This window comes from Scardinius erythrophthalmus (genome assembly GCF_964197995.2).
Source record: "Scardinius erythrophthalmus genome assembly, chromosome: 8".
NCBI classification, from domain to species: domain Eukaryota; kingdom Metazoa; phylum Chordata; class Actinopteri; order Cypriniformes; family Leuciscidae; genus Scardinius; species Scardinius erythrophthalmus.
The window spans coordinates 48340098-48365550 of record NC_138228.1 but is presented as its reverse complement, the minus strand read 5'-3'; the positions used below and the strand labels follow the sequence as shown (position 1 = coordinate 48365550).

The window sequence follows — 25453 nt, the reverse complement described above, 5'->3', positions numbered from 1 at the left end:
ATACACAAATCAACAACTCATCATAACAGAAATATCTCAGCTAACAGGGAACATTCTCTCAAAGTTATGATCAAACCTTCCAGTAACGTTAATAGAACGTTCGTTCAAAGTTATCTAGTCTTTAATAACGTTCTCAAAACATTAGCACACAAACATTATTTATACATTGTTCATGGAACATTTTTATCTGAAACGTTGTTGCAACTTGTTTCGGAGAACATTCAAATGTAACATTCCTATAATGTTTGAATGATGAAATGGAACTTTCCCTTAACGTTTACATTTGAATGTTCAATGAACAAATAACAGTTTTATAACTTAATAACATATCTTTTTTTGTTAACATACATTTTTGTTTAGTGTCCAGATAAAACTTAACCGAAATATATTTGCTAAATTAGGCGCTCTTCAACACACACACACACACACACACACACACACACACACACACACACACACAATAGGAAATTGTTCCAAAAGTCATGGAAACCCCCTAGTTTTACGGCGGCCAGGAAACGTATAGATTTGAACACGGCTCATCCAATCAGAGTCAGTGTGGAGCCGGATCTTTGTTCTACACACTCTCAAGCCCAGCCTACGATGTAAGATCCCGGGCCATTTGCCAGCATCCGTAACCATTCGGCTTTTGTTCCCGCACAAAGAGTGGCTAGGAGAAATCTGGGAGGAAAAGAAAATGCGGCTTTATTTATTCCTCCCTCATTCCCCTTCCCGTCCCGTCCTTTCCTGTGAGGGACAAAGAGTCAAAGCGCTTTGGGAAATGAACAGGGAAAAGAACAGGGAACTGAGCAATGTGATCGCATGATACCTGTCGACTTGAACTCCATGGGTGTGAAGAAACTAAAGAACAACAGTACAGTAGATAAAGAACAAAAACACAGAGCAATGGAGTGAAAAAGCTGAATGAGAGAAATCTGATAGTCTGTGGAATCTGACACTGAAGACTGGAGAAAGTTACAAAGATTGTTACAAAGTTATTCTATTTCAAACAAATGCTGTTTTTCTTTGCTTTCTATTCATCAAAGAATCCTGAAAAATAAAATGAATCACGGTTTCTACAGAAATATGAACTGTTTTCAACACTGATAATAATCATAAATGTTTCTTGATCATCAAATCATCATATTAGAGTGATTTCTGAAGGATCATGTGACACTGAAGACTGGAGTAATGATGCTGAAAATTCACAGTAATAAATTACACTTTACTATATATTCACATAGAAAACAGCTGATTTACATTATAATAATATTAATATTTCACTGTTTTTACTGTAATTTTGATCAAATTAATGCAGCCTTGGTAAGCAGAAGAGACTTTTCTTCAAAAACATTTTTTTTTTAAATCTTACAAAGTGTGTCAGATTTTTAAGCTTCACATTTCACTAAAGTGATAATTATCCAAAAGCTGAGAAAAACAATAATACATGAAATAATGCAGTTGTTAAAGGCTATTCTTTCACAGCCATTTTTTTGGTAGACCTGATAATAAAGAGCCATTTACAGACTTTTCATTTACATCACTGTATTTGTTTTAGCTTTAAATACTACAGATCATTAAAGATAAATGCATTATGAACATACAGTATTTGAAACTTGGTTACATGAGTCCCTTCATAGTTCATGGGCTGATATTCTTTTGATCTATGCGGTCACACATCTATACAGTAACAGTAGAATGAATACACATCAATGCACAAGCGCATCTAAGACCATCTGGGATGCTTCAAACAAACTACAGCCACAGGTAGACAATTCACTATTTTAAAATATCTTTAGTGCATCTTAACTATTCGCTGAGAACATAACAGAACACAAGGACTAATATGTGCTGCCGTTCACTCAGAAAAATAAAGGTTTCAAAAGGAGTTTTACACAGCGGCAACCTTTCGGTCTCTCTCTTGAATCCAACACTAAAGAGACTTAAACTGCAGTTCATCCACTGGCCACTAGAGGCCGGCTGCAGATGAGAGTCAATCCCATGAACCCCCATGTTAAAATCCCCAACTTTACAGCTGAAAAAACATGTTTACAACATGATGCAAAAAGTGGTTTTGGTCGATAAAGCTAATTTTGCCCTTCATGACGACTGTGAGGGGGTGAATATTTTTATAACTCATTCGTTTAAATTATATTAAGCCTTAAAGTTCTGCATAATTAAGGGCGTGGCCACTTGAGTGACAGGTGGATTGCCGCTGATGTCACTACTAGCCGTTTGTCTGCTGTCTGTTAGCGTCGCGTCGCGTCACCTCAGCTAATCCGCCTCGCTGCACATTTTCGTTTATCTGGGAGTGACGCGCTGCCAAGATGGCGACGGCCGGCTCCGCCCACTTTGAGCTTCAAAAATGCTCTTCAGAACCAACGGGTGAAACGGATCTGCTCGTGCGCGAGGTTAAAGCTGTGTGTGTGTGTGTGTGTTAGGTTAAAGGTTAAAGCACAAACAGCCGTATTCCACCATATCTTTATACACACAATATTAATCTTTTACATTGTAATCCTTTTATTTTTAATATTTGGCATGTTTGTGTGCTGTTGTGCGTCCCTGTGTGTGTAATAAGCAGAGTGTGTGTGTGTGTGTAATAAGCAGAGTGTGTGTGTGTAATAAGCAGAGTGTGTGTGTGTGTGTGTGTGTGTGTAATAACCAGAGTGTGTGTGTGTAATAAGCAGAGTGTGTGTGTGTGTGTGTGTGTGTGTGTGTAATAAGCAGAGTGTCTGCGCATTGTGGATCCGCCTATAGGCTCATATTACTAATGCGCCCTTTAAATAACAAAAATATTTATATATACTGCGCCACTGACTTTAGACCAGGTCTCAGCTGGTCAACGACTCAGTCTATTTCAGTTGCTCAAAATAGCAACGGTCCAACAATACTCCTGAACACACACCTGGTTCTCAGACCAGCCGCTCAGGGGCCACAGATGGGCACAAATGCATTTGCTATTTAAATAACGTGATGCAGGATGTGAAAATGAAAATTGCGTCAGGCTGAAATTAGCAAAACACACTAGCGTCGCGCCTGGCGCTGCACCGAGTGTAAGATAGAGCCCTGTAGGTTTTACACAGCGATGCCATAGAGGAACCATTTTTTCTTTAAATTTTTTTCCATTATAAAGAACCTTTTGATGCCCATAAAGAACCTTTATTTTTAAGAGTGTTCAAGCATCCTCAACTAAAACTTGTTATATCTCCAACATTAGTCGTTACTGTTAAAATATTGTTAGTGATTTGCTCATTCAGTTTCAGTTCCATGGAAAATCACATTAGACATGTTAAAAGCAATACATGAGTAACACTGACCACAGTATACGATGATTTCCAATAGTCTAATTCCCTCGAGTCCGAGGGAAGGAGTTGCGGATCACGACTCCCGTTTCTCCGACAGACTGTTGAGCGCCGTCTCCTCGCTCTTGGACTGGAGATCTCCTTTCTTGGAGGATTTTTTGGTGGCTCTGGAAAGCCGTCGTCTGAAGCTGTCTCCGGCTAGCAAGTACAGGACCGGGTCCACACAACTGTTGAGGCTGGCCAGGCCTCGGGTCACCTGGTAGGTGGCGTACACTCGGTCGTTGAAGCCACACATGTCCGGGCTCTGGAAGTACAGCCTCGCTCGCATGTTCAGGTTCTTCATGACGTGGAAGGGCAGATAGGAGACGGCGAAGACCGTCAGAACGATGATGACTAGGTAAATGGACTTCTTCCTTAGCGGTGCGTTGTCCATGTCGTTGCGAATCAGGGCTTTGACGATTCCTCCGTAACAACTGAAGATAATGATGAACGGGATGCAGAAACCGAACACCGTCATGCACATGCTATAGACGAAGTACCCGGGCAGCTCGTCTTCAGTCGTGGTGTCGTAGCACGTGGTGAACCCCTTCTTCGGCCCGGTGCGTGAGTAATAGAGAATAGGAGCGATTCCCGCCACGACTATGACCCACACGAGCGCCACGGTGCGAACGGCGTTCTTCTTCTTCAGTCGTCCGAGGGATTTCATAGGATGAACGACGCCGGAGTATCTGTGCACGCTGATGCACGTGAGGAACAAGATGCTCCCGTAGAGATTAACGTGGAATATGAACCTCTGCAGTCTGCATAGCACGTCTCCGAAAATCCAGTCTGTTTTGTTGAAGTAGTAGAAGATGAGAAACGGGAGCGAGAGCACGTAACAGAAATCCGCCAGAGCCAGATTGAACATGTAGACGGAGATGCTGCTCCACGGCCTCATGTGACACACGAACATCCAGATGGCCACGCTGTTCCCGACGAACCCCGTGAGGAACACCAGGATGTAGACGATGGGAAGATAGTAGAACTGAAACCCGGTCTTGGTTAGCGAGCATCTTGCCGTCTGGTTTGTAAACTCGGTCACGTTGTTCAAGAGCGACGTCAAGTTATTAAACTCCGCTGTCATGTTGTCGAGGATCAGCAGGTGTGTGATCTACAGAGAGAAGAGACAACACAGCGATATCAGTCAGCAAGAGCCGTCATCTCACCGTCTAGGTTAACTACAGACCCGATGTAGTCCGGCTGTGAGTAACACACTTCTAGCCCAAATAACCTTGAATTTGGTTACATGTCGTTTTTGCCAAAATAACTTGTGAGATGTATGATATTCCATCATGTAAGCAAAGTCAACAGAGATTACATGCTGTTTGGTTTCATTTATTCACTCATTTCATTTCTTTGTTATCTAATTGACGACTAGTCTAATCTTGGGCTATGGTTTAGCCGTATATAAAATTTTCACTGACAGCCCAAATGTTGCCTTGTTTTAGCCGAGATGTCTGGGCTGTGTTTTTTAAACACAAAATTGCTTGCTGGGATAATGCCTATTAACCTGATCAGACTCAAACCTGTTCCACAGACACAAAAAGTGCTTTATTTCTGCTCTCCTCTGCGGGGTTTGAACCTGCAACCTGTCAGAGACCAGTTTAAGGATGTTGGCATCTTTACACAGACACAATAAAAACAATATCCTATCGCATATTGAATATAGCAACACGTTATCGCATATCGCATTTTTCTTCAACATCGTGCAGCCCTATTTATGTTGTTTTAAATATGAGTTAGATTTGTGAAATGGCACATTTTAAATCAAAAGCATGCATACGTGATATGGCACTTGATTTAATCTAGTCTAATCCAATAATCTTGCAATTTGGGAGGCTCCAAAATTAGAACAACAAATACCAGATTAAAAAAAAAGTGTTGTCCATTAGAATGTAGCTACAGGTTCAGTTTATCATAACCTTTTCCATTAGGGACGTGGAAATGAAAACTATACAACTGCAAGTCATTTGTCCCCTCATCAGCCATTTCAACGCACCATACGAGTTGCGAAATCAACAACTCTATAGAGCAGAAGTGCATTCTCCATAGATTCACTCACCAGCGAGACGCTCGTTTCTCCGGCATTCCTCGAGCGCGTTCACGGGAATCAGCAGCATGGATGAGAAATCCTGCTTTCCCGCCACAGGAATGTGTAGTTTGCTACAGTCCTCGGATAAGAGCAACAAGCTCTCTCTCTCTCTCTCTCTCTCTCTCTCTCTCTCTCTCTCTCTCTCTCTCTCTCTCTCTCTCTCTCTCTCTCTCTCACACACACACACCCACCCACACACATAGATACCGGCGGACGCGCGAGTCCTGCACGAACGATCTCTATGTGAATCGACTCTGTTTCATGACTCGGATGAACCGATTCGCAATATGCGAGTGAACATCACATGAAAACTTTTGCGAATGCACATTATTGCTGTCCTTATTCAAAACGAACTCGTACTTGATCCAATTACTCACATGAATCGAATCACTAAAATGAACCGTCCGAACGATTCGACTCGCTGTATCGAATCTATGCAATAGTAGGAACTGAGAGCAACAATCAGAAGAGTTTCGGCTCGGAGAGAGGAAGAGGAGGAGGAGGAGTCGATGATGAGCGAGGGCAAACTCTATAATCGCTTCTTGTTTCACTTCTTCATGTCCTCACAGTCTCTGTGACTGAGTTTTTTATAATGATTCATTGTCGAGCAGAGCTGCATGCCCGGGCCACCAAACCAGTTTTACAAGCTAATTAGTTTGTGCAAGCTAAGGGATTGATCAGAGTTTCTTCTGGAACAGCTCATGAGATTGTAAAAGCATAAATAAACAAACTTAATGTGTAATCTGAACAGGAGAGCTGTTGTAAATGCTTTAACATGAATGAACTTGTTCTCTCTCACCCATACACACGTGGATTTGAGTGTTTTATGAGGACTCTCCATAGATATAATGATTTTTCAACATTTAAAGTTTACATTATACATCATGTGATTTACACATGACGCTTTTCTCCTTATGGGCACTGAAATTTTGTCAAATAATTCAGGTTTTACTATCTTTGTGCAGGGGACATTTAACAGAGAAATGTATCTTAATGTATTTTTGGGTATAAGTGCCTCGTGGAAACGTGGAAAGAAAGCAAAAGGTCTTGCACTACAGTGGATCTTTCCTCCAATAGTGTTATTATCGTGGTGAAATCTCATTTATCATTGTTTGAATGTGTATGATGCAGAAAGCTCAGTTTAGAAACAAGGCCACAGTGTTTTCCACAATATGTGACAGTGACATATTTTCCCTTCACTTCATGTCTCCTTCATCTGATCTTTCTTGGTGTCGCTTATTGTTCCATGTTCTTTGAAAGTCACAAAAAATATACAAAAACAAACAAAAAACATTTGAAGATTTAGTATTGTCTTGTATGTTGTAAACTTGAATTACAGGAAATTAAACTGTTTTCCTCTTCATCATGTTTAGTCTGAGTCGAGGCTAAAGAGAAGTGAACTGTGAGAAGAACACACACACGAGTTTCACTTTTACTGAAGTCTGAGGAACTGTGTTTATATCCATTTACACACAGACACACACACACACACACCACACACACACACACACACACACACACACACACACACACACACACACACACACACACACACACACACACACACACACACACACGAGTTTCACTTTTACTGAAGTCTGAGGAACTGTGTTTATATCCATTTACACACAGACACACACACACACACACACACACACACACACACACACACGAAGAGATGGATGAGTTGTGCTCAAGCCGCATGAAAAGATCAATATATGTGATCCTTCAGTGCATTACCATTTTAGACACTGTTAACACAATAATGCTGCTATTAGCAGGAAAACATGAGGATGTTCCTGATGACACACACACACACACACACACACACACACACACACACACACACTGTGGCTCTGAGACCGCAGCTAACAGTCCTCTCCTGTTCCTTCAGTAAATCTCAGTAAGATCCTGTAACGTCTGCTTTGGTCTCTATAAGTGATTCGGTCAGAACTCATGAGAAATACATGTATGTACAGTAAATCTGCATATAAACGGCAGGTTTGCACAGTTCAGTCTTGAGCTTTACACTTGTGATTAGTGCGATTGAAATTAGTGCGATGGTAAAAGTAAAAGTAATCAAGACCTTCCAGAGCTCTGGATTTCACAATTCTCTCCTTGTTCCTGTTTCTCAGACAGAATGATCTAAAACATTACAGTATTATCAGTATTTAAAATCTGTAGCTGTGTATATGGAGGAAAAAAATCTGTTTACTTCCACCAAAATAACAAGAAATATCTCTATAAACACTCAGTTAAAACTGTCCAATCAGCGAGCGGATGCTCTGTGCCTTATATAAGCATCAGTGAGAGAGTTAAACTCTGAGGAACAGGTGCACACACACTGTCTCTCTGACAACACACACACACACACACACAGCTGGATCCATATGTGCAGAAACACACACACACACACACACACACACACACACACACACACACACACAGCTGGATCCATATGTGCAGAAACACACACACACACACACACACACACACACACACACACACACACACACACACACACACACACACACACACACACACACACACACACACACACACACACACACACACACACACAGCTGGATCCATATGTGCAGAAACACACACACACACACACACACACACACACACACACACACACACACACACACACACACACAGCTGGATCCATATGTGCAGAAACACACACACACACACACACACACACACACACACACACACACACACACACACACACACACACACACACACACACACACACACACACACAGCTGGATCCATATGTGCAGAAACACACAAACACACACAAACACACACACACACACACACACACACACACACACACACACACACACACACACACACACACAGCTGAATCCATATGTGCAGAAACACACACACACACACACACACACACACACACAGCTGAATCCATATGTGCAGAACACACACACACACACACACACACACACACACACACACACACACACACACACACACACACACACACACACACACACACACACACACACACACACACACACACACACACACACATCTTCAGTGTATTCTGCACAGCTTCACAACAGTTCGGTTTGAGCGATGGCTTCGTCGCCTGCAGTAATAATGTGTGTTTCTCGGGCACACATGGCCATGTAATAATGGATGAAGTATAGCTAGCCATAACCCTGTGGCTGACGCGAGATCTGGGTCACCCTGCCTGGCCTTGGCTTTATTATATACATTATCCCACATATTACACACAAGCCTATTTAATATTATCAGATTATATGAGAGGAAAGTGGCCATGAGCACAGCTGTGGTATATAGTTTGCATTTGCATCAGTCATCTTTGCCTCCAATCACACACTTTCCAAGTATCGCAACGAGCCGTGAAGTAAACAGACATATTTCATCTGATCTGAGGTATGAACAGTCGTTTAGGGAGTTTTAACCTCACCTGATCTGGTCTGGGTAAAATAAACCAATGGATGAAAACAAGTAAATATGGATATAAATGTTGTTTATGTAAGCAATACTCCGCTTCGTGCTGTGATTTATTCACGATACAGCACTAGCCTCGAGTACCACACCATACAAATATTAAAGCTGAAAAATATGCATCAATTATGCAACATTTATGAAGTAAAATCCCTAAAAGCCTTCCTTCCGCTGGAGAAAATAGTCCCTGACCGTGAACAGCAGCAGAAGTCATTATTTAGCTGTTAGATGGCGGCAAAGACCGTCTTTATGAGAGAGTCAGTCAGAGAAGAACTGAAACTTGTGAAGACGCAACTGATAACTGACTAGCATGTCGGACACGGAAAACCCCGTTAAAAAGGACAAGACATCGCAGCGGACATTCAAACGGATTTTTTATTATGAATATAGGACTGACCTGAAGGAAAATGCTATATCTACAGTAAATGCAGGGACACTCGCTTACTCGATCTCTCACAACCAATGAACAACATCAATGAGAACGTTGCTAAGAGTGGTTGCTAGGGCTGTTGTGTAGTGATACATAGAGCCGCTGGGTGAAGCTAAGCTATATATCTGACAGCTATTGACCAATCAGAATCAAGGACTGGAACTAACAGTTTGATAAATAACTATAATATGGCATAGTAAGAGCAAGCGGCAACCCTTCTCTCTCTTAAACTGGGAGAGACTCTGACTTAAACTGCAGTTCATCGACTGGCCACTGGAGGCTGGATGCAAAAGTGAGTCAAATCTGCATCTCCTCCATGTTAAAATGCCCAACTTCAACTTTACAGCAGAAAACACATGTTTATACTCTGGTGCTAAAAGTGGTTTTGGTCTATAGAGCTAACTTTGCCCTCATGACGACTGTGAGGGGGTGAATATTTGTATAACTCATCCGTTTAAATTTTATTAAGCCGTAAAGTTCTGCATAATTAAGGGCGTGGCCACTTGAGTGACAGGTGGATTGCCGCTGATGTCGCTACTAGCCGGTTGTCTGTTAGCGTCACATCACCTTACTCCCAGCTGCTGAACTTGCCATCCGCAATTATTTTTTAAAACAGCATATAGCATTAGCTCCTTAGCATGAGCTAACTTGCTAACGTCGAGCTAGGGGGCGTGGTCTCAGCAGCCAAGCTCCTCGGCTCCTCCCACGTCCCGCCTCTTTGCCCATCCTCTGTTATACGAGAGTGACGCGCGGCCAAGATGGCGACGGCCGGCTCCACCCACTTTAGGCTTCATAAAGGCTCCTCAGAAACACTACGGGTGAAGTCACGCACACTACGTCCATATTTATTTTACAGTCTATGAGTAAGAGACTCCAGATCATAATATTTAACTGTTACATGCATATATATATGGGTTCTGCTCAATATTGCGCACACAAACATCTTACGTCAAAAGGTCTCATCTTTGGTTTCATCTGTGGCTTGACCCAAACCGCCGTGAGTCAAGTCAAGTGTAGTTGTACACAAATACATTATACAATATTGTTCACAATACAGATTGTATCAAAGCAGCTTCACAGTATTAAATTAAATAATACAACAAGGTTTGTTTCTAATGGAATTTATTGATTGATAAAATTAAAATTAAATATCCCCAAAATATCCCCACGTGAAGACTGTGTGAAGTGTGTGCCTGATGACCGTCTGACAGCAGGAAGCATGTAATATTCAGAAGCATGAGTTAATGGTGCACATTAAAGCGTTTTACTCAGGGTAAGAACGCTGAGTTCCACAGCATGTGTCCTAATGGGCCTATATCTCTCTCTCGCGGAGCCGAGGATTGATTTCCCTCCACCACAACCGGCATGAATATATTTTACTCCACCTTTTTATTTTTTCCATTAGGAATCCGCAGTCCACCGGGAGAAACTGCCCGCCGTAAGAGAGATTATGTTATTGCTGACCCAAAATCTCCTCATAATAAAGTTCACCCAGGACACTAGCGTCAGAGAAGCACATTTAGTGGGAAAAGAAATCATAAAACTTGCTTATTTAGATTAAAAATCATATTAATATATAAGGTCGGTGGCAGTGTTGATACAAATGCTTTGTTACGCAAAACAAATGACTTTAACTAAATTTACTTAAAGCCTTATAATACTTCTCGTTACACCTTGAGTATCATGAATGTAAACACATGACAAGATAATATGAGTCTGAAAATATTAAACTTTGGTTGCAATTATTAATGAACAGTCATAATGGATTATAACGTGCATTATGAACACCTTTATAATGCATTTTTAACACATTTATTAATTCCTGTTCAAAACAATCACTTCAACAAAGATTTTACCACATTCTGTTTATTTTGAGAAAATAATTGAATTTATTTGTAGTCCATAAATGTCATTTAAATGTGCTCATTTTAAAAATAGAGTTTGATTAAATAAAAAAATTGCATTAAGTTATTTTTTTTTAAATATCACATGAAAGCTTCTTGCTTGAGAGAAATCTCAGTAATTTACTGACTTCACAGTAACAATAAATTATATCTTATATGATTAATATCATATTTTTATATAGTTTCATTATAAATTTAGTGATGAACACCCAAACATGACCATGTGAATCTAACATGTCAACACATGAAAAAGTCCCTAATTTTACCCCAAATACTTTGACATATTCTTCAATTATTAAAAAAACTGTTGATGTAATTAATTCAAATAAAACTGACAATAATTAAAATATTAAAAAGTAAAATACCTTTGTATAAATATTAATCAACTAGTCTATGAGGTTAGACAGTCATTCTTCATCTCTCTACTAGTTCAAAATCACATTTGCTTGTTCACTCAGATCAAACCTTTCTGTAATAAAAATATGAAGTCCTGAATCGAAGGTGACTGTCTTTGTGTGCGAGACAATGAATTTCCAGGCCAAATAAGGTGTGATAGTGTTTCTCACACACACACACACACACACACACACACACACACACACACACACACACACACACACACACACACACACACACACACACACACACACACACACACACACACACAGATATCCCTTCCGGTCTGAGATATTTGATATGACAAATTCTATACTGAATTAAAGTTCTTCAGTATTCAGCATCATTAACTTTAGACTGAATCTACACATCATTAATCTTTACAATAGTGTTTGTGATTAGATGTCCTCAGAAGGAGAATGTTTGCTTGTGGGAACATTTTTAAGCTGCTGCGTATCGTATCATACACATGTGTGTGTGTGTGTGTGTGTGTGTGTGTGTGTGTGTGTGTGTGTGTGTGTGTGTGTGTGTGTGTGTGTGTGTGTTGGGTCAGAGGCGGACAGGAAATAGCACAGAAATTGACCAGTGCAGGGACAACCCAAACATGGACACACACACACAAACACACACACACACACACACACACACACACACACACACACACACACACACACACACACACACACACACACACACACACACACACACACACACACACACACACACACACACACAGCTGCAGATCAGTCACTTGTTAACTCAGGACTATAAAGGCTTCTTACAGTAATACACTCACGTCACAAACGTGCACTTTGGCCCAGCAGTGTTTGCTTTTCTGTTTTAGGATCCGGACACAGTCTGAGAGCGGAGAGAGAGATTCCTCTGCGGTTCATAACCCTCCTGCAGAATCTCTTTAAAAAGTAGAAGAGATCATAATAGCAGTGTGTTTTACTACTGTCCTTAAGAAGGACAACACTTTACCTAAGGTTCAGGTCATTACAGTTTTTTCCAGTTGCTAACACACTAAAATGACACACACAGCACAGTTATTTAAACTGACACAAACACATTTTCTGCTTTACACACATTTTGCAATGCAAAATGTCACTTTTTAAACACACTGAACACGGCTCTGCATAAAACACAACAATCTAACATAAAGTCACATGATTGCCATTTCAAAACACTGCCATTCAGAATGACACTCCCTGATACATGCGTCACCTGACCAAACTCCTCAATGCTTAAAGTCCGCGTGAACCGGAAGTTGCAAACGACTTTTCTTTTCTCCAGTGCTGTGACGTATATCCCAGTGAAACGGAATATTGAACAGAGGGCTAAAGTTTTACTCTAGCGCTCCTCCTCTCCATCTCTCACTCATTACAGACTAACGATTTGAGGGGAGTGGTTAAGCGTTTCCCAACCCAAGTCCTCAAACCTACGTCATCAGAGAAGGGACGCCATTCCAGACCGGAAGTAACTTTTCAGACTTTGATTAAAGATTACGACGGCAAACAATTTTTTTCTGTGTTTTAACTTGCACGGATTAATTGTTCACCACAAGACTAGTAATATGCCCGAACAAAGTAAATAGGGTCAATTTTGATTTCAGTTGGACTTTAACTGTTACGACTTCAGTCTCTTTCAGTTTACTGTTTTTTGTGAGCATATTTTTGTCCAGTCGGAATTTCCAGAGTAAATATACCCTGGAAATCCAGAGTTCTCACGAGAGCACAAGTTGAATTTGCTCAGCGAGAATGGCGTCGAGTAATGACGCTCATTAAATATGCGCTTGTATCCGAGCTGCACCAATCACATCGGGTTATCTGATATAGGCGGGCCAGAGGCGAGATGACGACAGCGCTGTGACGTCGAAGTCATTAGTGAACATTGCAAGATGGCTATGGATGAACACCAGTTGTTTGAAACGGCTTTGGCCGCTACAATGAACGAGTTAGACTTGGCTTTTTATCTAAAACAGGAACAGAAGACGGCGGTCGGATCCTTCCTTTGCAAGAAGGGCGTTTTTGCTGTATTACCGACCGATTAGAGAGTCTAATAATACTTATATATAAAGACTTGAACTTGAACTTGAACTTAATCTACCAGTTAGCTCCGCTGGTAGCTAAGCGATGTTGTGATTGGTCGTAGTGTTATCCAATGGCGTGCAGTGAGATTTTCAAACGCATGCTTGGTGCCGCCCCTCGAGCTGGCCGAGCTTCATTAGTCGACGCCAGACCATTAATCTTTCAGATCTAGATCTGGATTTCCAGGCTAGTGTAAATATTTCTGCTGTGCGTATGTTGCACTGACTTCAACAGCATGTGTGTGTATCTGCAAATATTTCTGTGCATGTGAACAATCAGAAGAATTGTCTACAATTTGAACTATTTTAGTATTATGGCGAAGCAGACTAAAGATGAAAGTGCTCTTCATTACGCCAACAGTGTGTAGTTGGTTAGACAAAAATCTGCTAATATGAATGAGGTGTGCGCCATTTCATGCAAAAGTTTGATTTTGATAATGCTATATGTAGTTTTGGTTGCAGTGCTTCATTTTGCAGGATATATTTTGCAGTTTGGGTGTGTGGTCTTGTGAATTGTGTTGAGTATTTTGATAAACCCAGCCTAGTTTGCAAAATTGTGTGTTAGCAATTGGAAAAACTGTAACATTAGTTAATGCATTAGGTGTCATCAACTAACAATGAACAGCACTTTTTACTACGTTTTTATTAACACTTTACAGTAAGGTCCCATTAGTTCCAGTTAATGCAGTAACTAATGCACTGACAATTTTAACATGCTATATAACAATATCTGTGGGGTATTCTGAGCTAAAACTTCACACACACACTCTGGGGACATCAGAGACTTATTTTACATCTTGTGAAAGGGCATTATACCCCCCCTTTAACTTAGGACTGGTGGTGGTGCTTAAGATATTGTTGGTCATTCAGTGTTTCTGTAAAAAAACAAGATAATAGTAATCATTATTAAAAGATTACTACTAATTCTACTACTAATAACAATATACAACGCACTGAGGATTGATGATCTGCTGGTTCATGAGTATTAATCACGTTGTCAGCGTTCGCTCGAACTGATTTGCTGAAATTAAAACAGGGACGGTAATAGACGAGCTCCAGCCAATGAGATTTAGCCGTCTGTGCATTAGTTCCGCCCACTACCAGAGAAACCGACATATCTTCTGCTTGTTCTTAAAAGCCGAAAATTCCAAATGAACTGCATTATTTTGACATGAAAATACAACAAAGAATAGCCTATCGTTTACATGTAGCGTGTCGATTCTGCGTGGTATGTAAGACTCTCTCTCTCTCTCTTTGCATGTCTGTGAGAAAAAAAAAAAAGAAAGAAATCTAAGAATTTATTAGCCAATGGCTAATGATAGACATTATTTAGTCGCCCAGAGTGAAGATTTAATTGCATATGCGAGTGATTTACATTTACTGGCATTGTAGAGGCTTGCGACTAGGGATGCACCGACACCACTTTTTCCATAACGAGTCCGATACCGAAACCTGTATTTTCACTGCATTAGTATTTTTTAAATGTATTGGCATAGAGAAACCCAAATAATATAAATCATATTTCTTGGCTTAATTTGTTCATCAAATATTTATTTCCTTAAGTTATTTTCATGCTTAATTAAGCCTGCTAAAATGCATTGTATATGAGCTTCTTACTTTCACTCTTCATTCTATCATATTTTAGATTTCATTTAATAGTACAGCACATAATTAGAGCTGCTCCAGCAGGGCTCAGTGCTGAGGATTGGGTCAGTGGTACAAATGTTTAGACACAAGCGAAATATCAATGCTTTATTCAAATTGACCGTTTGCAAAGACCCGCCCCCTTTAGTTACTGTTGCTATGTCTGACAAGCCACGCCTCTCACGCCACACCATGTTCTCACACAGTGAAATATACATCGAGGAGCAGAGAGGACACTGACAACACGCTGACAGACAGGACAGACCAGCTTACTTTTGATATGAAACAAAGTTTCAACTTTTAAATTTGGTATTTTTTTTTAAGAAATTTAAACAATAAATAACGTTTTGTGGCTCTTTAATGTGTCTGACAGATCGCTCAGTTAACCATTTAAGCCCACAGGCAACTATAGTTGCATCAGTGCATAGTTGTCATTTTCCTTTTGTAAGTATTTTTCTAGATGTTGTCCATGTTTTATTTCTTAATGACATGCAAGCAAACAACCAAATAAAGGATTTAAAATAAAAATAAAAAATTCACTTCCTCCCTGTCACATGAGGCTTTCAACTTCCTACTTCCAGGAAGCATGACGAAGGCAAACCCTCCCAAAGAAAGGTCATTTTCATGTTACTAATAAGTATTTTTTGTTGACATATATATATATCTACATAATCATGAAGGTCTCTAGAATCATCCAAACAAAACAAATCTTACAAGACATCTATAGTTTTTTGTATACTTAGTCAAAAGTCCAAGCGGGCAAATTGTCTGTATGTACTGTTATTTTTGTTATTTGCCTTTTTTTTTGTTATATAGATATATTTTTTTCTTCATTCTATTAATTTGTATTTATTTATTTTCATTTAACTTTTTGATACACAATGCCCTGTTATGGCTGCACTTTGTTCTGCACTATGTTCCACAACTTTAACCCTTGTGCGCTGTTCGTTTGCGGTTTACAGTCAGGCTATTTGGGGTCTGAGAGACCCCAGGCAACAAAATGTAATTTTGTAACAATATATATATTTTGTGTATATCAATATAAACAAATGTAATTTTACTCAGTTTATTAATGTTTTTACTCCACATTTGGACATTTTTACTCCACAAAATGTTTAAAAAAAAGAAAAGAAAAATTCTCAAAAAAAAAAAAAAAAAAAAAAGTAAAATTCGCTAAAATTTCTAACTTTCATTCATGGGGATAACATGGATAATTTGACATGGTTTAGTGTAAGATTTTTGCCCAAGTTTTGGAAAATGCAGTTTTAAAAGTAAAAATAAAAATAAAAAATCCCTTTAACCAGTAGATGGCTGCAGAGCTCTAAAAGTACTAAAAGTTTCAAACTAAAATACTTATTTTCCAGTTTTTCCAGTTAGATTCATATCTACATATTATGAAATCACAATTATAACAATAAAAGTTACTTTTTGTCAAAGTTTAACAGATTTTGAACTGAAAAAAAAATCAGTTTTTCAATAATGTTACATTATGATTAGAATCAAACCTGATCAGGGTGTTACAAAGAGAAAAGTTGGAGTTTTTAGAGTTTATCATTTATTTCAAACATCTGTTTTTCATATAATTCTACAAATTTAAAGTGTGCCACTTCATTTCTGTCTATGTGTGTTCTGTGTTGTTTCTGATTTTGAGGATGAATTTTGTCCATTGATAAAATTCATTTGATTCTAATCTTAATACTATAACATTACTGAAAAACAGATTATTATTATTTTTCAGTACAAAAAGTGCCTAAATTTGACAAAAAGTAACTATTATTATTATAATTGTGATTTCATAATATGTAGATATGAATACAACTGGAAAAACTTGTGAAAAGATGTCTTATATATAACAGAGAATACTTCAATGAGTATTTTAATAATTCCCGCAGGTCTACCACTTATAATGCGGGAAATTCCCCCGCAAACATTGATTCACTTTAGCATGTAGATTGTATGAGTATCCTAAATGAATCCACACAGATTATAAAATCAAATCAATCATTTTACAACTTTCTCCAAGACGCAATTTTAATAACCGCGCGAGTGTTCAGCGGTGCTGCGTCTTCTCTCTCTCTCTCTCTCTCTCTGAATGTGTTGGACAAGGCAAGGGTCGAAAACTACACTCTCACTTTCAGTAGTCGGGACATGACGGAATTGTCAGTTGCACAATCAGGCCAGCATTGCATCGTAACTAAAGTTTATCATTTTCACTTCTTTTAAGTCTTATCAGTTTAAACATTCGAGCTGAGAGAGTTTATGGCATCGGGAGGGGCGGATATGCGCGTGCGCGCGTCATTCAGAACACGACAAAATTAGAGCGTTCTTTCAAAACAGAATATGGCAAAATAATCGTTTTTACTCGATTGTACTATTTTGGTGATCGTTGGGAGCCAAAATCGAAATCGAAATCGAAATTCAATGAATTGCACAGCCCTATTTTTGACCAAGTAAAATTAGTCTTTTCTTACAATACTAATGAGAATTTTTAATTAAAGTATATTACAAACTTTTAATTTAGACCCTAAAGAATCATATTAGCTTGTACAAAAATGGCACCCCTTTAAAACACAGCAGCAGGTTTATTAGACTACTGCCCCTTTAAGACCGAACGCACCGACGCCATTTGAATATGAGACATAGCCGACTTTGTTTACTAGGATACTCGTCAAGACATACGTTTTTACATAATTTTGTGTAAATTCGTCCGAACAAGCGCAAGACATGAAAGACAATTCAATTCAGTATTCGCGCGCTGGTCTTCAGGACGCGCGCTTTGGATGTTTACGTTCATGGAACTTCTTGAACTGCACGAGTCCTGTAAGTAATAATGTAGGGAACCACTCATTATACATAGCCTACATCAGGTAACAGTTCATGTTTTACTTACATAAACACCAAAATAACCAAAATAACACGTGCTGAGTGAACGATCAGCAATCAAGAGCATCTCTCTCTCTCTCTCTCTCTCTCTCTCTCTCTCTCTCTCTCTCTCTCTCTCGTTAATCTATAAGTTAATAATAAGATACATGTCTCGTTGTAATTTTTTTGCCATTGACATCCGAATGAATTACAAACTTTCCACTGACTTTTGAAAAAAGATGTGCTGACCAGCTCGCGCGTCTGTGCCGCTGCGCGCTCGCGTTATGAGTTCGCGCACCACAGCTGGTGTTCCTTCATTTAATATTCCACTAATAAGATACATAATGCTAAATTTCCTGTCTATGAAGTAAATTTACTTCATAGACAGCCTTCTTTTTTACTCTCTGTTGTCATTGTCTCTTTGTCTGGACACACGTACACACGCTGCATGGTATCGGTTGTTAGTAGGCTATCGGAGCATTTTATGAGTACGAGTGCATGAACTCGGTATCGTATCGGTGCATCTCTAGTTGCGGCCTCTAAAAAGTGTGTTCTGTGTATATAGTATGAATGTAATCTGGACGTACATTAGTCATGATGTCATTATCATGCGACCTTCCAGCATCAGTTGTGTCGCTTGACTGTCATTCACAAATCCTCTCCTGTGGCCTCATGGGACAGTAAAGTGTCCATCTTATCCACACTTCAGAATCTCATTGGAAGCTGTAGATCATTGCCTACTCTTTTATGAGTGCTGTGAACTCAGACATACTTCTTTTGTCACATACTGTTTTTCGCCTACTATATAGGGTATATGTCGAACGTCGCATGACGAAACGGGAAACCTGGTCTCATCGCATCCGCTTGTCATAGAAAGTGTTAACAGCCGTGTGAACTGATGCCGATATCTATGGAATTTTAAGGTAATCAGCTAACCTACCTATCTCACTTTGTTATTAGCTTTTTATTCTATTTAAATATCTAAACGTTAGTGTGAAGATTTTTTATTTTTTTTACTTTTAAATATCGATCTTCACATGCGAGGGACATTGGTTATGATCATCTTTGCTCGCTCCTTTTAAGTTATCTTGAGTAAAACAGTAAAAAAATGCATGAAGCGCATACAAAAGACCTGAACCGGAAGCGATGCGTTCTGTTTTCCGGTTTCGTAATGCGGCGTTCGACATATACCCTATAGTGGGGAAGTATGCGATTTCGGATGCAGCCGTTGTATTTCTCACTTACTAAGGACGTTTCTGCACTCTCTAACAGATCTCTGTAAATCAAACTCTTGCCAGTGGGGCCTATTCAGTGGAGTGGCTCAGACAGGCTAAACACCATCTTACAGTCTCTAAGCAGGAGGGCAGGTATTGAACCACTTATCTCAAGTCTGATTTATGAGGTGAAAAGTTTGCAGCGTCTCAGGCCGCTGAGGGCGCAGACATCAGATTTATAATGAGACTTGCACTAGGTGTGGATTTACTGCAGACTCGTTACATCATCTTCACAGATACGCCACAGTCACATTCACTGTACTGCCCTAGTGGGCTGATTCTGTACTGCAACACCAGAGTGTTTTTCCACTGTCTCTAATCAGTGGATTTTCCCTTTACCCTGCATCTACCCTGGTATCAGCAGAGCTCTTTCTTCATGAAGTAACTGATTACTAATGATCCACTCTCCTAGATGTGCAACACGAGATAATAGTTTTCACAGGGCATTGATATCATCTCATTAGAGAAAGCCCAAGAGAGAGTAAGAAAACCACAGGACAAAAGATCAGAGTTCTGTTTAGTGAGAGGTAATGTGAACCACTGTGGTTTCAATACCATATATCTTATCTTTCTTCATAAAGATTGCTTTGATAATACGTAGCCTTAATGAGTGTATTGTATTGCAGTGTATTAAAGGAGAACTCCGGTCAATTTTAACATTGAGCTCATTTTTTTGTACATTTGGAGTGCTGTCAATACAGAGAACAACGACAAAAATCGGTGTTGCCTACACCGAGTTATTCTATTTTTAAAATCTGCACCCTGTTGACTTCAATGGGGCAAGTACTAAACCTGCTTTTAGCCTCTTAACATCCTTGATGTGTCATTACAAGTGCACAGAAAATGTGAGTGATTCCTTCTGAGTGAACACGAGTGAATCTGACTGCAGTAGATGTGAAAGATATGTATAAAAATGATGTTATTTAAGCCAGCGCAAATACCTGTGTTTACATCCTGTTTTCGGTTGAAGTCCAAAGTAATCGATTGTCGAGTTCACGCGCGTGATCATAGGTAACTAAACATAGGTAACACATCTACTGCAGTCAGATTCACTCGTGTTCACTCAGAAGGAATCACTCACATTTTCTGTGCACTTGTAATGACACATCAAGGATGTTAAGAGGCTAAAAGCAGGTTTAGTACTTGCCCTATTGAAGTCAACAGGGTGCAAATTTTTAAAATAGAATAACTCGGTGTAGGCAACACCGATTTTTGTCGTTGTTCTCTGTATTGACAGCACTCCAAATGTGCAAAAAAATGAGCTCAATGTTAAAATTGACCGGAGTTCTCCTTTAATGAAATAAAGGGCTACTTAAGGGTGCTTTAAAGAGCACTCTTTCATGACTGTTTTTTAACACACTGAAGCACACTTTTACTTTACACAAAGCTTACTAAAGTATCTTTGTTTTAATAATCTTTTATCGGACTTTAAAGAAGTACACTTATAAGCAGGGTTCTAAATTAACTTTTTTGATCACCAGCCAATGTGGCTGGTAACTTTCTAAAGTTACCAGCCAATCTGAATATCCACTAGCCAAATTTTTTTCCGGTGAAAATAAGAGAAATTATAAGTGCCACTGAATGTATTTAATTATTTTATTAGAATTGCTGGCATGAAAAACACAAAGTACAATACAACAAAATACACAGAAAGGCAATACGATCTGTCTTGGCAGTTTTAATCCTTAGGCTCTCCTGATGACTTCGGGAACTCTCATGGTCCTTACTGCCTCTACTTAAAAATTATTAGATCCTAGGCCTACTACGAAAAGGTTTTTTTTTTTTTTTGTTTTTTTTGCGTACATGACAATAGGCCTACATGACGATATTATTGTGATCAAACACTAGCCATCCCATACACAAAAGAAATATATTTGAAATATGTTTTCACAATATATTTGAAATATATTTTTGGAATATATCCAAATATTCGAAATTGGCCCAATAAATATATTTTAGTTATATTTCAGAATATATTTCAAAATGATAAATATAAGTGAACAACAATGCAAATATATTTCAATGTATTTGGAATATATGCCACATATATTTTTGACACTTTAAAATATATTTCAATATAATTTTTTTTTCTGTATTGGATTCACGACCCGTCAGCCATTTGGCATTAAATGTTCTTTTCTTAGTTTCTCTGTCGATACCCTCCTCATCCCCCGCCTCGTTCCTCTTCTCGCCCCCAGAAGTCTGTCCCAACCACCGCCGCATTTCGTTTAATATTAACCTACTTTACTACCAACTCCGTTCGTCTTATTTCTTGTGTTTTCTGTGTCCGTTCGTTTCCATGGTTTCTCACGCTGGTTTCACTGCAAACTGCGCGAAACCAATGGGCGTATGAAACGTCATCACGTAGCATTACGGCACAGTGTTCATGGGAAATGTAGGAAGTACTGCCAGGGGGATAAATGACCGAGAACAGAGCGGAACAGAGCCTTATATGTATCATGCCTCATACATCACCGGCCAAACTGGCTAGTAAGTTTTTATTAACACCCGCCAAAATGAATTTTAACCCGCATTTGGCGGGTTGGCGGGTGTTAATTTAGAACCCTGCTTATAAGTGTTTATATTTTAGACCTGGCCCAATGGTTTCTCCGGGGAATCACTCGTTTTAAACAAGTCTGGCAGAGAGTCTGCTGGAGAAAAGAGAACGAGACAGAGCTCGTAATAAAACAAGAATCAACATTAGCTTGGCTTTTCGGAGGTGGCGAGATTTGAGCGATTTGAAATGTTGTAATTCATGTGTTTTTATTACTCTACAGGGGAGTAAGGTATTGTATTGAACAGATAAACTGCTGTATCTCTCTAACAGAGTTAACTGTAAAGCATCTATTGTGAAGGGTTGTTTCATTATGGTTGATAACACTACAGTAGCGTCTTAGTCAGCTCGACATCCTTTCCATCTAAACTGGTTATATCTATGAAGCCTAAATGTTTTATGAGCAGTAGTATAATCTCCATCTCTTCTTTAAGTTATGAGAAAGAACCATGTATATTTTAAATTTACTAAATTGCAACAAAATACAATTCAAATACATGACACACAATATCAATAGAAAAGTAAAGTATATTTTAGTTTACCATAAATGCTTGTCAGTACTTTCAACAGTACACTTTAACCCTATTTCAAAGACTAGTAAGCAATTATGAATTTACATATAAATGTACAAAAGTCCTAAAAAACACCTTGCTAATTGCATTTAATATAAACTATAATACATATTATGTTCTTTTAAAGTAAATTATTATAATGTTCAGTACTGTTTTTTTTTAAGTATGTGAAAATTTGAAAATCATTCAAATGTGAATTCTTTCCATGTGGACTCATCTGTCAGCAACATACAATATAGTTAATTTACTTGGCTCACACTTGTACTCTGATGTAGTGACATATTTCTAGGATAATCATTAATCTCTCTTTCTTTGGTAATGATAGCTATATGATAGAGCACATTGTACTCAGTTCATTAATGCTTTCAGACAAAAGCCTACTGGTGTCAAGGGTGTACTATCTCCGTTCACTGTCTGTAAGACTGTGGAAAGAGTCCCACCTTGTGGCCATTTATGTAAAACTTGTCACCTTGTCACTGTGTGAAACATGAAGTTAGGAAGATGTTTTTATTGTTGTATAAGGTTTACTTTAAGGATGGTTTGCCAAAAGCAGTCATTGAGTTTGCATAAAAACCAACTCAAATTGTCATTAGACTTCAGTTCCCTTAAAAAAATAAAAAAAAATAAAAACCTTGCAATAAATATAATGCATTACAAGTGTCTAGCCTATATGTCCATATGGTGACAGAGCCAAAAAGTGTTTAGTATTGTGACACAAAACCGCAACATTAGAGCAGTGTGGTTTAAGAAAATCTGATTTATTTGCTTCCATTGCAATATAAGCATTAACCTTGATTTGTGTTAATGGATCAGATTTAAATCAATGATTACTTGATGAGTGAATATCAAGATGGGGACATGCATGATTTTAAAATTATTCTCTTGAAATGCAGCCAGAGAAATGCTCCTGTTCACATACCCTGTAAAAACAAAGAAGGTTTATATAAGCTTCAGTTGTTATATTGAATTAAATCAAGCGTAGCGTCAGTTCTGGCAGGTCACGTTAGTCAAGCTTGCATCAGTGACTCTCAGCTGATCCACGTCTACCTATAGGAATACGACGCCTATCACTGTCTATTATCAGCAGCTATCGCTAACTCAGGAGCTGATTACCCTCCTCCCTCCCCAGCTCCACATCTCGTCAGTCAGGATTTGGCATTCTGATTCCCCTTGAATCAGAATAAATTCTCGAATTATGTTGTACTTTAAAATCTTGAATTAATGATCTGCATACATTCATGTTGGTTCTGTTCTGTTCACCCTAAGGAGGGTTATTACTGCTCTTATCCATGCTAGGCTGCATGGATGCGCAGGGAGTTCTCACCCAGAACAGAACCATACCACCAATCCTAACTGTCAATTGAATTTGACGATAGTGGTCCTGACAGAAATACAAGACAGATTATGCAATTCAGCATTTTTATTTTTGTATTTTTAGTATATTGTATATAAAGAACAAGCGGGCTGGTATCACTCACCATGACAAAACCAAGGAAGCTGATGGTGACTTTCCCAGTAATGTTGATTGTAGTAACTTTTTCCAAAGGGATGCGGTGCTTAAACATGCTGTGCTGCTGGCCTTTTATTTGTACCTGACACACCAAAACCAGGCTTTAAGATTTAGGTAGCATTTTAATAAATATTAGCTTTGCTTCTTATGAGCATATCGTCATTTGGCAGTTGCAAAAACAGTATTTAAAACATGAGTTAGCCTAATTTTTTGTTCATGCATGGATATATGATAATTAGTTATTATTAAAGCTGCAGTCGTCAAGTCTGGCAGATTGGCCAACTTAGCCAAAATTTTCAGTGTTTACAACTCTCATGCCCCTCCCACACTACCATCGAGTTCGTGCTCGTCAGTGCGTGTGCACCAGATTTTCTGTGAACCCGTCTCTTCAGCATCGAAGCATCATTTTCTTTTCCTTGGTTGTTTTGGCCCTCCTAGCTCTGGTTGTTAAACGAGGAATTGGGAGCTTGTTAGTAGATTTTCTCTCTGCCATCACGCTTCGAACAATCCAACACACCTGCGAACTTCAGGCGTGTGCATGTGGTATTGTAACATGCGTGAGAGGGGAGGGGGGATCTGTGGCATGTGCACGAACTGTGATTGACAGTCAGATCTCACACAGCCCTAACACTGATTGGACCAGAAGAACCAGGGAGCGGTGGATTTTTGCAAAACAAATAACAGGCTCTAGGTGGAGGTAGAAGCGCGTTTTGTTTTTCCGAAAACCGGCTGATTTATGTTGTTCTGTTTGACCATAGTGTCGTTTTCAGTGAATATGATCAAAAAATTATGCCGACGGCAGCTTTAACTAGATGTGAGCTTTCTTCCAGGGGGCTGTGATAATCACAAAACAAATACCTTATATCCTTCTGATTTGATGTCAAAGAACATCTCAAAATCTTCTCCCTTTTTAAAGGGGTTGTCAGAGACACTTTCCTCAGCTCCCCATTTTCCATTGGTTAAGCTGTTCATGGCCACCTTTGAACCCATTCGAGGGTTAAAATGGAAAGCAATGTCATGCTTGTCAGTAGGCCCAGTCTTGAAATTGATTTCAAACCTGAATGGAAGTTAAGACATGTTAAATTATCTGAATCTAAATAATGATTCGTCTCATCCACCTAATGAGATTGCAGAGATTAGTCTACATTGTAAGAACTACAATAGAGGGCATATTATTTAATGTTTAGTGCAGGGTTGGGCCTCTCTTGCATGTTTGGTGAGGTATCAATATTATTATAATATTGTGATGCATGGACATATATTGTGTTTTGTCTATTTATTGCAATC

The 25453-nt window shown here is 39.0% G+C and overlaps 1 protein-coding gene across 1 annotated transcript; it reads right to left on the bottom strand.

Moving 5' to 3' along the window:
• Positions 1-1203: 1203 nt before the first annotated feature.
• p2ry1 (purinergic receptor P2Y1) lies at positions 1204-5627 on the bottom strand. Its single transcript, XM_081373082.1, has 2 exons — positions 5401-5627; positions 1204-4449 (listed from the first exon to the last, which is right to left on the bottom strand). Exon 2 carries the CDS (start codon positions 4420-4422, stop codon positions 3376-3378), a length of 1047 nt encoding a protein of 348 aa, XP_081229208.1. The 5' UTR covers positions 4423-4449; positions 5401-5627; the 3' UTR covers positions 1204-3375.
• Between the last annotated feature and the right edge of the window lie 19826 nt (positions 5628-25453).

Excerpts from the sequence above, each read along its gene's own strand:
- p2ry1 (XM_081373082.1), bottom strand. The coding sequence starts at position 4,422 with ATGACAGCGGAGTTTAATAACTTGACGTCGCTCTTGAACAACGTGACC.